The sequence below is a fragment of the Calypte anna genome, chromosome 1 (assembly GCF_003957555.1).
Source record: "Calypte anna isolate BGI_N300 chromosome 1, bCalAnn1_v1.p, whole genome shotgun sequence".
Classification (NCBI taxonomy): Eukaryota; Metazoa; Chordata; class Aves; order Apodiformes; family Trochilidae; genus Calypte; species Calypte anna.
The window spans coordinates 91,111,881-91,125,381 of NC_044244.1; the positions used below are offsets into that span (position 1 = coordinate 91,111,881).

At 43.0% G+C, this 13,501-nt stretch overlaps 1 protein-coding gene across 2 annotated transcripts in view; it reads left to right on the plus strand.

Moving 5' to 3' along the window:
- EEA1 (early endosome antigen 1) overlaps positions 1-13,501 on the plus strand; it is a 71,129-nt gene that overhangs the window by 34,051 nt on the left and 23,577 nt on the right. For both annotated transcript variants that reach the window (XM_030449422.1, XM_030449431.1), the window contains 2 exons: positions 7,358-7,696; positions 13,231-13,380. In XM_030449422.1, the coding sequence (XP_030305282.1) occupies positions 7,358-7,696; positions 13,231-13,380 (489 nt within the window). The remainder of the gene's footprint in view (positions 1-7,357; positions 7,697-13,230; positions 13,381-13,501) is intronic.

Here is a 13,501-nt window from a genome sequence, read left to right on the forward strand (position 1 = left end):
AACGATATTTGCAAGGAGGATAAGAATGTGCAATTAAAAATTGATTAATTATACTTGCCTTTAGTAGGATGACTCTTGTTTGGCTTATTAAATCAGAGGCAGGACTGAGGTAGTGAGAATTGTCATGCTCTTCAGACCAGCAACACCAACTAAAGGCTTTTAGCATAATTATTGCTATGCAGTATAGAGTCCTTACCTGAATATATTATTTCATTAACAAAGTGAAGTGGAACAGATTCATGCATAAGGTAACCAGACTTCAAGAGTGAGTTCTTTGCTATGTCAAGTTAAAGCCAAACACCACTTGAAGAACAGGAAGAAGTGGCAGTGAGCTGCTTTAAATTTTTGTTTCAGTGACTTAAAGAAGTTTACATCCACCTCTTTATACAGCTTTTTGAAAGATGGTATCCATAAACATAGTATGATAGCCAAGGAATCTTGTCCATAGAGGACTTGGATCTAGAATTAGAAAAGGTAAGGTTATCTTCCCAAATAACGCAAATTGCTCCCACCTCAAACAGTTTGCCATCTGTGTAGAAGTTGTCAGGGAGGTAAGAGGAGCCACTAATGAAGGATAGAATATATTATATTGCATTTTGATATGTACATCCATTTATAATTCCTTTGCAATGCTGAAGATTTTTCTGTTCTTTGACGCTGAGTTTTTCAAGCTCATGTAAAACCTCAAGCAAGCAAAGCGCTGTTTCTTGTATTTTCTGGAGCTATGCTAGGAAGAGCAGATGACAAGTAGATAACATCAGTTCCCTGAGACCAGCAGGAATTGCTTTTCCTACATTTATGAAGCATTGTAATTCTGGGGCTTGGCTTGCCTTGCCACGGCTAGTAACAGCTTGAAGGCCCCAAGAGACCTAATATGTGAAAAACCAGCATATTCCCTGAAGTATAAGACTTGCTGTAATTCTAAACCCCTTGCATGTGGGGCTTGTTGTTTGCTTTTTTTTAGGAAAATTGTGATGGATTATCTTCAGGGAAAAATGCTTAGTTTCTAATCTTCTACTCATAGAATCATAGAATCATAGAATCATAGAATCATAGAATCCTAGGGGTTGGAAGGGACCTCGAAAGATCATCTAGTCCAACCCCCCCTGCCAGAGCAGGGCCACCCAGAGTACATCGTGCAGGAACGTGTCCAAGCGGGTTTTGAATGTCTCCAGTGAAGGAGACTCCACAACCTCCCTGGGCAGCCTGTTCCAGGGCTCTGTCACCCTTACAGTAAAAAAATTTTTTCGAATATTCAACTTGAACCTCCTGTGCTCCAATTTACACCCATTACCCCTTGTCCTATCACTGGTCATCACTGAGAAAAGCCTAACTCCATCTCCCTGACACTCACTCCTTACATATTTGAAAACATTGATGAGGTCACCCCTCAGTCTCCTTTTCTCCAAACTAAAGAGACCCAGCTCCCTCAGCCTTTCCTCATAAGGGAGATGTTCCACTCCCTTAATCATCTTAGTAGCTCTGCGCTGGACTCTTTCAAGCACTTCCCTGTCCTTCTTGAACTGAGGGGCCCAGAACTGGACACAATACTCCAGGTGCGGCCTCACCAATGCAGAATAGAGGGGGAGGAGAACCTCTCTTGACCTACTAACCACACCCTTTCTAATGCACCCCAGGATGCCATTGGCCTTCTTGGCCACAAGGGCACATTGCTGGCTCATGGTCATCCTCTTGTCTACCAGGACCCCCAGGTCTCTTTCACCTACACTACTCTCCAGCAGGTCAGTCCCCAACCTATACTGGGACATTGTGTTGTTCTTCCCCAAATGCAAAACTCTACACTTCCCCTTGTTGAACTTCATCATGTTTCTCTCTGCCCAACTCTCCAGCCTGTCTAAGTCTCTCTGAATGGCAGCACGGCCTTCCGGTGTGTCAGCCACTCCTCCCAGCTTAGTGTCATCAGCAAACTTGCTGAGGGTACACTCTATACCCTCATCCAAGTCGTTGATGAAGATATTGAACAACACCGGTCCCAGTACCGACCCCTGAGGGACTCCACTAGTCACACACCTCCAACCAGATTCAGCCCCATTGACTACAACTCTCTGACTCCTTCCTTTCAACCAGTTCCTGATCCACCTCACTACCTGATCACCAAACCCATACTTGGTCAACTTATCTACAAGGATGCTGTGAGAGACGGTGTCAAATGCTTTACTGAAATCAAGATAAACCACATCTACCGCTCTACCATCATCTATCCACCTAGTAATTTCCTCATAGAAGGCTATGAGGTTAGTCAAACATGATTTACCCTTGATAAAACCATGCTGACTGCTCTTGATGACCCCCATGTCCTTGATATGCCTGGAGATAGTGACAAGAACAAGTTGTTCCATCACCTTTCCAGGGATGGAGGTGAGGCTGACCGGTCTATAGTTACCCGGATCCTCCTTCTTGCCCTTCTTGTAGACTGGGGTGACATTTGCTATTCTCCAGTCCTCAGGCACCTCTCCTGTTACCCATGACTTACTGAAGATGATGGAGAGTGGCCTAGCAATGACCTCCGCCAGCTCCCTCAGCACCCTTGGATGCATTCCATCTGGACCCATCGACTTATGGATGTCCAGATTACTCAGCTGATCCCTAACCCAATCCTCATCTACTACGTCAAATTCCTTATCTATCTTGACTACTTCTGGGGCTAAATGAATCTGGGGCTCATGTGGAAACCCTGCAGGAGTAAAGACAGAGGCAAAGAAGGCGTTCAGCACCTCTGCCTTCTTTATATCCTCTGTCACCAGGGCTCCCATCTCATCCCTTAGTGGGCCAATATTGCCTCTAGCGTTAGTTTTACTAGCTATGTATTTGAAAAAGCCCTTTCTATTATCCTTAACCTGACTTGCAAGGTTAAGTTCCAAGGAGGCCTTAGCTTTCCTAATTGCCTCCCTACATCCTCTGACGACAGTCCTGTATTCCTCCCAAGTGACCAGCCCCCCCTTCCATGATCTGTAGATTTTCCTTTTCCACTTAAGTTTTCCCAGCAGTTCCTTTTTTAACCATGCTGGTCTCCTAGCTCCCTTACTAGATTTCCTAACCATAGGGATGCTCTGATCCTGTGCTTGCAAATAGTGGTCCTTGAATATTGACCAGCTATCTTGAGCCCCTTTATCTTCTAACACCCTGTCCCATGGGATTTCTCTTAACAGTTGATTGAGGAGGCCAAAGTTTGCCCTGTGGAAGTCCAGGGTTTTGGTCCTACTGGGTATTCTGTTCCTTCCACACAGGATCCTGAACTCTACCATCTCATGATCACTGCAGCCAAGGCTGCCATTGACCACCACTTCTTCGACAAGGCCCTCCTTGTTGGTTAGTATAAGATCCAGCAGCGCTCCTCTTCTAGTCAGCTTGTCCACCATCTGCATTAAGAAGTTATCATCAATGCACTGGAGGAACCTCCTAGACTGTGAAAGGCTGGCTGTGTGAGTCAACCAGCAGATATCAGGGTAGTTAAAATCCCCCATGAGGACTAGGGACTGAAGTTGTGAGGCTGCTTTCAGCTGCCTGTAGAAGGCCTCATCAACCTCTTCGCCTTGATCAGGAGGTCTGTAGTAGACCCCCACAACTGTGTCACCCACACCAGCCTGCCCCTTAATTCTTACCCACAAACTTTCAACTTGCCCCTCATCAGCCCCTGCACAAAACTCAACACATTCTAGTTGCTCTCTCACATAAAGAGCAACTCCACCACCTCGCTTCCCCGCCCTATCTTTCCGAAAAAGCACATAGCCATCCATGGCCACATTCCAGTCATGTGACCTATCCCACCATGTCTCTGTTATCGCTACCAGATCATAACCCTTAGCCTGTACACTGACCTCTAACTCTTCTTGCTTATTCCCATGCTGCGTGCATTAGCATACAGACATTTCAGGAAACAAGCAGAGCACACTGGTGGGACTAAATCCTTCCTAGACCAACTGCCTTTGGGCCCTGGTTTGTTCTTCTTGTGTTTGTCCCTAACAGACCCAGTTTTCTCCCCTTCCCCCTTCACATCTAGTTTAAAGCTCTCTCAATGAGCCCTGCTAAGTCCTGCCCCAAAAGCCTCTTCCCCCTATGGGACAGGTGCATCCCACCTGCCATCACCAGGCCAGGTGTCTCATATAGCATCCCATGATCGAAAAAACCAAAACCCTGTCTTTGGCACCAGTCTCTTAGCCACTCATTGACCTGTAGACTCTTCCTATATACCTCCCCACCCATTCTTACAGGAGGGATGGAGGCAAACACTACTTGTGCTCCAGACCCCCTAACTAGCCGTCCCAGGGCCCTGAAGTCACTCTTCATTGCCCTTACATTTCTTGTGATAATTTCATCACTGCCAATCTGAAAAATCAGCAGTGGATAGTAATCAGAGGGACCCACAAGATTAGGGAGTTTCCTTTTAACATCTCTAATCCGAGCCCCAGGGAGGCAGCGGACCTCCCTGTGGGATGGGTCCGGTCGACAGATGGGCCCTTCTGTCCCCCTCAGATGGGAGTCACCCACCACAACTACTCTCCTTTCCTTCTTGATTGAAGAAGTCCTAAGGACACGGGGTGACTGACGAGTCCTAGGTGGTTCACTAGGTGAGTCTACCTCTGTAACTACATTTTCATGTCCCTGAATTTCCAAGGCCTCATACCTATTCTTCAAGGGCAACTGGGAGGGAGGAGGGGGTCGGGAGGATTTTTTCTTGCCCTTCCGAGGCCGGACCTCCTTCCATTCATTCATGTCTCTTAAGGCCTCTCCTTCTGTCTGGTGGCAGGAGGGGTGGGGATCCATCATCTCCTCAACCTCTCCCGTCTGCCCCTGCCTCAGGGTGTGATTCCACCAGTCTATTTCCCTCTCACATTCTCTAATGGTTCTCAGTCACTCAACCTCTTCTGTCAGTTTAACCACCTGCCTGAGGAGATCATTTACTTGCTCACAACGCACACATTCGGTGTCACCGGTTCCATTTGATACCAGTGCCAGGCACAGGCATTCACTGCAGCTAGAGACTTGCACTGCTGCATGCCTGCTTGGGAGCTCCGTCTGAGTCCCCACATTCTTTTTCACTGTGGTTTTTGTCCGCGTTGTGACCATGATGTATCTATCTACTAGTTGCTCCCTGTCTAGCCACGTGCCTGCCCTCTGGAAGCTAGCTGCCGCGCTGCCACGTGCTTACTCCTGCTTTCTTTGCCTGCGCGAACTGCCTCGCAAACTGCCGCGTCCCTTCCTGTTTGCCTGCTCCTGGTCGCTGGCGCTCCCGGAAACCTCTTAAATACCTTCTCTCCGGTGTGGTGGCCGCGCCCTTCACAGCCCTTAACAGCTGATTGGCCTCACCAAAGACCCTCCAGCTGAAAGTTGGGCAGCAGCAGCAGCAGGCTCCCAGCAGCCTTATGTTACTCATGTAACTATTCTGAAATTCCATCAAGTGACCACAGAGTTTGTTCTTTATTGCCTGGCTACTGTCACTACTAACATGTGTGATGTGTATATTTCCACTAGTTGTAAAATAAGGGGTCAGCGTGGTGTTCCCGTTTGTATCTTATGAGTTTTGAAGGCTCAGGGCTTTTGTTGAGTGTTGTGACATACTGCCATTCCCTCTTTCTTTTCTCTGGAAATCAAGGCTTGGGGAAGAGAGGTGGCTCATGTGTGACCACATACTGCTTTTACATATCTGGGGTGCAGCTGGGACATGCATCCAGGGATGAAACATTGCAGAATCCACTAATGTAACCTGTGACCATAGCTTGGCAGCTCTGTGACCTCAAGTCTGCTCATGGGCTTCAGTCACTCTGTGGTCATTTGTGAGTGCAGAAAGTGTTCAGCTGTCAGGGGCAGTGCCTTTCAGTGCTGGTATTCATTGCTGTATTGTTCATCAGGCCAAGGAGGAAGAGAGAAGAGTGCAGGATGTGGGGCAGCAGCTACACACCTGCTGATCTTGGCTGTCCTTTAGATAGCTTTTAAGGTGATGGCAAAGAGGCTTTGCTTCTTTTTTGTTTTACATAGTGTTCCTGAGAACTATGTTAACTATTTTGCTTTCTTCCCCACCCTACCTCAACTTTACTTGAACATTTAAGTTAGTGCTCTGCTCTGACTCTTGGCAAAGTAGGTCATAGTAGTTCTGCATGTGATACGTGGATCCAGTTATGAAGGAGCAATAATATTAATACCTGAGATCTAACTTGCTGAGCTATGATGAAAATAGGTGATGTATTTTAGGAATACAATTCAGTATGAATGGTAATGATCCTGCCTGCCCATTTCTCTCTAATGAGAAGGGGATTGCAACTTTACTTTACATGCTGAGGGTGAAATTTTTCCAGAAGCAGTGGGAGCCTTAAAATCTGTAAAAACCTAAACTGTTTGACTTATTTGAATAATTTTACAGCTTTTTCTTGTGGGAAAATAAGTGTCATACCTGGATGCTTTGCAGAAATGTGCTCTTAAGATGCCAAGCATATCTAGAATTGCAGCACTATCTGTCTTATCATTGGAACAGTGTTATTCCAAAACTGTCTGAAGTTTTGATTCACAAGACTGACCTCAGTGTTGGCATTTTTTTCAGGCTGACATGATGGAAGTGTTCTTTATATTTCTGTATTTTAATTGAAAGAGTCACTAGAGAATACAGTAGTTACTGAAACTGCAGAAAGAATGCAAGCATTTAAAAGATGTGCATAGTAAATGCTCCGCTGGGATAGGTATCAATAAGATGCTGCAATAAATGGAACATAACCTGCTGGTACATTTCAAGAAGATGAAATGAATTACCTGGGTTGGATGATGACTGAGGGCTCCTTGGAACTTATTTCTGTGCTTCAGAAAGTGCCACTGGAAAATTGAAATGTTTCTCATGGCTTCTTTGCCCTGTTTGGAGATCTCTGGAATACTAGTTAGTACCTCAGCTAAGCTTGGGGAAAAACCTAAGCTTTCTGGAATTATAATCCTGTCCATTAATTTCTGTCTGAATACAGTTTTGTTTAGCTCACAAAATTTAATAAAAAGCATTGTGTAATAGCTGACAATTATCTCTAAGTGATTATTTTTTCCAGTATTTGTCTCAGCCTGTAAATTTGATAGTTTGACCTTAAACCTTGCAATAGTTACTGTTGTTAATGTGATAAGAAAAATTTGTCACTCAGTGGTGTTCATGTCTTTTCTTTAGAGAATCCAAATTTTTAGTGTTTTAAAATTCAAAGCATTCATCACCTTTGAGCTGATGATGGTAATGGTTAGTATTTCTTTTATTAATCTTTGTGAGCAAGTTCTTCACTGTTCAGCATCAACCTTTGAGAAGAAATTTGATTAATGAATTGAAAGGCTGTATCAGAATTGCACTTGAATTGCTATGTGAATCTCTTTATAGAGTTTGACTGAGAAGCTGCTGAAGAAAGAGCAAGACTACACCCAGCTAGAAGAAAAACACAATGAAGTCTCTGTGAGTAAGAAGAACGTGCAGGCAAGCTTCCACCAGAAAGACCTGGACTGCCAACAGCTTCAGGCAAAGCTGTCTGCATCTGAAGCCTCGATACAAAGATTGCAGTCAGAGTTAGGTGAGAGAGGAGAAGCATGCCAGAGACTGAAAGAAGAATTGTCTGAAGTAGAGACAAAGTACCAGCATCTCAAGGCAGAATGTAAGCAGCTCCAGCAACAGAGGGAGGAAAAAGAGCAGCACAGCCTGCAACTCCAAAGTGAGCTCAGTCAGGTAAGTTTCCGTAAACCTGGGACTGGTTCTTTAAGCCATCGCATTAGGGTTTTTTAAACTGTGCATGCATGTTTTGTATGCATATGCATTTCCATTTCCTTATTGAAAGGGAGTGACTAACCAGTACTTGTATTTTAATAAATATAAATTTATATAAATATAAACATATGTAATGGATATTATATTTATACATATTTTATACACACACACACACATATATATATATATATATATATATATTTTAAATCTTTTCCTAACACTGCAGAGGGTATATAATCATCTCTTCCCCCTTAGAGAACTAAAGAAAAGACCAGGCAAATAAAAAAAAAGGAAGCTGTGCTAGGAGTGCAGAAACTCTTTGGTATTTGGATGTTGTTATGTCTGAGCCTTTTTAGTAGGTCCAAACTAATGAATGTAGTTGTAGCCCCTGTGTCACAATCAAAGCCAGCAAATTCTGTAGTCCTAGTGACCCTTCTCCAATTTTATTTCTGGAAATGCTTGTGTAATATCTATCTGTAGTACAATTCTCCCTTTTCTGAATGGAAAATGTCTTACTAATTATGTTCTATCTGGAACTCTGCTGTGAAACTCTCTTTATACTTTCAGTTTTGAAGACCAAGTTTGGATGAGCGTAAACGTTTATTTCTCATGTTATTGAAGGTTTTTTTGTACTTAAAAAAAGGCTTTAGCTGATCTGAGATAGGTTTTCACCCACTCTTTTTCTCTTACTGTGTCAAGTGAACTTTTCTTTCATCCTACAATTCTTCCCCTCCCCTTTTTTTGTTGATGCATTTCTGAAATAAGGGAGGTATTGTCAAATGAAAGGGCCACTTAGAATATTGAGTTTCCATTACAAATATCGTAATAGTCAAATCCTATGAAGTTTGCGAGGCTATTTATTCTGGTTCAGTAAGGTAGCTGAAACTATATTAAATTCAGGTTATGAGAAAAACTAATTCAGGTAGAATATGAGGAGTTTCACTTCCAGAATTTTACTGTTCTAAAGGAAATTTGAGAAAAGCAAATCTTTATTTTAGGTTAGAAAAGAACAATGCTTGCTTTGCTTTAAATTTGAATAAAATAAAGATAAAATGAAGTCTAAATATTAAGATTAATAGTCATTAAATGCCTTCTCTTTATGGAACACACGGAGCATCCATTCCCCACACCATTTATGCTGAGTCCCAATGAGTTATGGAAGCAGCACTTCTATGAACCGTTGAGCATCATAGTGTTTGAGGATGGATGAACTCTCTTTTATGTAGTATCTTGGGGAATAATGTGTTAGAATGGAGAAGTATTTCTGCATCAGGAATTGTGTCCTGTCCTAAGACGGAAAAAATAATCTGTATTTTGTTAGTATGATGTACTTCATTTTAGTATCTCGTTAAAGCTTTATAATTTTTAAGTGTGTGTTTCTCAATTTTCAACCCTTTGCCAAGATTAAGTTGCAAGCTGTGCTTGTACAGTTTATCTTGGAAGAACAGTTCTGCTTAGCAAAACTTTGTTTATGTACGAATTACACCTCCAGAATGCATTTCCTTCTCCCATCAGTTTTCAGTCAGGGGGAGGGGAGATAATTGTTATTTATCTACTTAGGGATTGTCATTTAGTAAAACTGTCTCAATCTGCCTAGGCAATAGATATGCATGGGTTAGAAGCACAGCCAAGAGGCTGAACTGTAATCTGCCTTCAGCCTGAGAGGGCACTTTCAGGAAGTGTGGAGTGGGAAAGTGAAGGAGAAGGAATCACAGAGTCAGTAAGGTTGGGAAAGACCTCTAAGATCAAGGCCAACTGTTAACCTAACTGTACCATGCCCATTATACCATGTCCTGAAGTGCCATGCCTACATATTTTTTCAACACCTCCAGGGATGTTGATTCCACTACTGCCTGAACTGCCTGTTCAGTGCTTGACCGGTCTTTCAGTAAATAGTTTTCCTAATGTCCAATCTAAACCTCCCCTGGCACAATTTGAGGTAATTTTCTCTCGTCCTAATTCATGTGAAAGGAAGTTGTGGCATTACACGTTCTCTGGTAATATCGTTGGGAAGGAAACTAAGCAAGAAAACCTGAACAAGATGCTGGATCTCATGATGTGTTTTAGAATTTTAGTGGGAAAGAATACTGAACAAAAAAAATCATACATGGTCTAAAATAGAATTAAAGCCAAGCAAGAGCTTCTCTTCCTCTCTCCTGCCAAATGAGAGTTCTGTTACCATTGTCATGAAGACTAAATTTCTCTGGTTTGTTCACTTAATATTTTAATGGAATTAGCTATTTAGGCCTATAGTCCAATAGCTTATATTGATACAATCAGTGATGTTTATGATGGTATATATTTATTTATATATAGTTGTTTAGTGAAATCACATTTTCCAACAATTCGTTCCACCTTCTCAAAATTCTTTTGGACAGATGCAAATCTGGTTAACTTTGTGTATTTTGGAATTTGGGTGATGTGAAGGAAGTGGTCTTCACAGCGGAAGGAACCTCAGTGTTAATTTTAAGCACAGCAATAATAAGGGGGCAACACAAGAAAACAGGGACTCTTTCAGTCCAGAAGAAGTGTTAATTACTACTAAATGCTGGTTTTGTGCAGAAAAGTTGAATCTATTTGACTGTATCTTAAAATTCTAAATACTTTTAAATTATTTTTGTCTTCTGTAGCATAGGTTTATCCTGGAGTTTATCGTTCTATTTACTTAAAGTCCTTCAAAAATAATTAGCTTTGCCTGTGATAAAAGAAGCTAGTTTTCCTTTTCAAATATTCTTTCCCAGTATGGACATATGAAGTACCCTTTCTTCATTAGATTTTTTTCCCTACAGCTCTTGTTCATATTTTTAGTGAGGAAGAAATATTAATAATTTAGTAACTCCTGCAGGAAAAAAAAAAAAAGTTCTTGATTACTGGGAGAGAGATTATGGTATTTTTCCTCAGTCTGTCCTCCCTCTTCTCCTACCTCTACCTTCTGTCTTCTTCTGTCCTCTCTGTACTTCTACCAGTCACATTTAGCAATCAGCATCTTGGCCATATGCCACACAGTTTTTCATTCACTGTTCTTGTGTCTGTGGACATACAAACAAATAATTTAGCTCGGTTCCTTAAGAAAACACAGCATAGACACATTTGTTTCCCTATCTCCATCCCCTGTAAGTTTTGCATTGTTTGAAAACTTCAGCCATATTTTGACAGATGGCCCAAAGATCTTCAGTGTTAAGTTCTTCAGTGTTAGATGCTTGTGGAAGGAGGCAGCTGGGTAAAGGAGAGGGACTTCTGTTCATGTCTCACCTTCTCAGTGCCTGGAGGGAAGATTTAATATGGCCAAAACCACTGCTCTTTATTGTGCCCAGCTAGGCAGCCAGCTGGTCACCAAGTGGTAGCTTGCAGTGAGCAATAAGATGATCTGCCTTTTGCCTAGATGTTAGTTGAGGTTTGAGAAAAGGATGAGAAGGCTTTAGGGATATTGAAGGTGGAGTCTGGCGTTAAAAAGTGAGTAGTTCTAGAAAGGTTTTTGGATAAAAATCCATAGGGAAGCAAGCTTCATTCATCCTGATACGCGTAGAAATTTCTTGCTGTGCTGCAAGGCCGTATCCATTCTCCGGTTTTGCACTGATTTGGAAGTTCATTTGTGTATCCATGAATCTGCCCTATATAGAAGTAGGCAGGAGGTAACCCAGGGCCGACAGTGACAGCTCACAGTAGAAGAACAGCTGATTTTATGGAGAGAGCTTTTTACAACAGTGGATAGTTAGAGGCCATCCGTGCACTCTGAGGGTGCTGCAGTGCTGCTTTTGGTGGCAGAAAGATATTATAAGGCAGGATTATGTTGAGCTGGAAGAGCCTATACCCCTACTTCCTCCTGCTGGGAAATGCTGGAATACAGGCCACCAAAATTGCTGTGTACCCTACATTGAGGGTCAGTTATCTCTGAAGAGAATGAATGACACTGATGTAGCCACAGCAAGCTGGAAATCATTCTCTTCCTAGTCTAGTGGTACATTGTGGGAGCCAGGGGAGTAGGTAAAGGCTTCAGCTGCTGGATCGACAGGAGTGAGGCTGCTTAGAATCACAGAATAGTTTGGGTTGGAAGGGACCTTAAAGATCATCTAGTTCCAACCCACCTGCGTTGACAGGGACACGTTCCTCTAGATCAGGTTGTTTAAAGCCTCATCCAACCTGGCCTTGAACTCTTTAAGGGAGGAGGCAGCCACAACTTCCTTGGGCAACCTGTCCCAGAGTCTTACCACCCTCACAGGAAATCATTTTTTCCTAATGCCTAAACTATATCTCCCCTCTTCAGGTTTTAAACCATTTCCCCTTGTCCTCTCAGTACACACTGAGCATGTAAAAAGCTCTACCCCAGCTTTCTTGTAGGCCCCCTTCAGGTGTTAGAAAGTTGCTATAAAGTCAGTTTGGAGTCTCCTTTTCTTCAGGCTGAACAACCCCAAGTTCCTCAGCCTGTCCTCACAGGGGAGGTGCTCCAGCCTTCTGATCATTTTAGTGTCCCTCCTCTGGACACACTCAAGGAACTCCATGTCCTTCTGTTGGGGACTCCAGAACTGGACACAGTACTCCAGGTGGGATCTCACCAGAGCAGAGCAGAGAGGGAGAATCACCTCCCTTGACCTGCTGTCTGTGCTTCTTTTGATGCAGCTCAGGATATGGTTGGCTTTCTGGGCTCCAAACACACCCTGATGGCTCATGTTAAGCTTCTGCTCACCACCTCTCCCCCCCAAATCCTTCTCTTCAGGGCTGCCTTCAGTCCTTTCTCCTCCCAACTTGTATTTGTGTGTGGGATTGCCTCGACCCAGGTGCAGAACCTTGCACTTGGCCTTGTTGAACTTCATGCAGTTTGTACAAGCCCACTTCTTGAGCCTTGTCAAGGTCCCTCTGGATGGCACCCCTTCCCTCTAGCATGCTGATTTCACCACACAGTTTGCTGTTGTCAGCAAACTTGGTGAGGGTGTACTCGATTCCATGGTCCATGCTGCTGACAAAGATGTTAAATAGCACTGGTCTGAGTACTGATCCTTGAGGAACACCACTCATCCATCACACATCTCCATTTGAACACAGAGCCACTGATCCTAACTCTTTGGGTGTGACCATACAGCTTTCCTAACCTGATTTCTTGCTTCTCGGACTGCTCTATACTTCTGTACTTCTCCCAGGGTATGGTGAGATTGCTCTAAGCATCACTATTTTGCATTATAATCTTTGAAGGACTGCCTTCTGTATCTCTTTAACTCATATTTAAGGGCTCATGTAGATAAATGAGGTAATTTCTGAGTCCCTCAAACCTATTTTGTAAAGTACTTATTCATCCTTCTGCACAAACAGTTGAAGCTGTTCTTCAGCATGTTTTGTATTTCTCATGTGTAAGATGTACATACATGACTTCAGGACCTTATGTAGTTTTTTACTGTGAGTTATGAAAACTTAGGGTAAACGTTGTATAAAATGAGTCTAAAATACAGTGCTGTTGGCTAAAGAGCTGCTAAAAAAATGGATGACTTTTAATTTTCTTGCAGTTGCACAGTAAGCTTCTAGAAACAGAGCGCCAGCTTGGGGAAGCTCATGGGAGACTGAAGGAACAGAGGCAGCTCTCTAGTGAGAAACTGATGGACAAGGAGCAGCAGGTGGCTGATCTGCAGTTAAAACTTTCTCGTGCTGAAGAGCAGGTAGGAGATTTTAAGCAGCCCCTACTTTCCTCTGATTCTGATAGTAGCCTGTATACCCTCATGACGCTATGGTTTATAAAGTTTGTCCAGAAGGGAACTCATTTGACTGATACTATTGAAG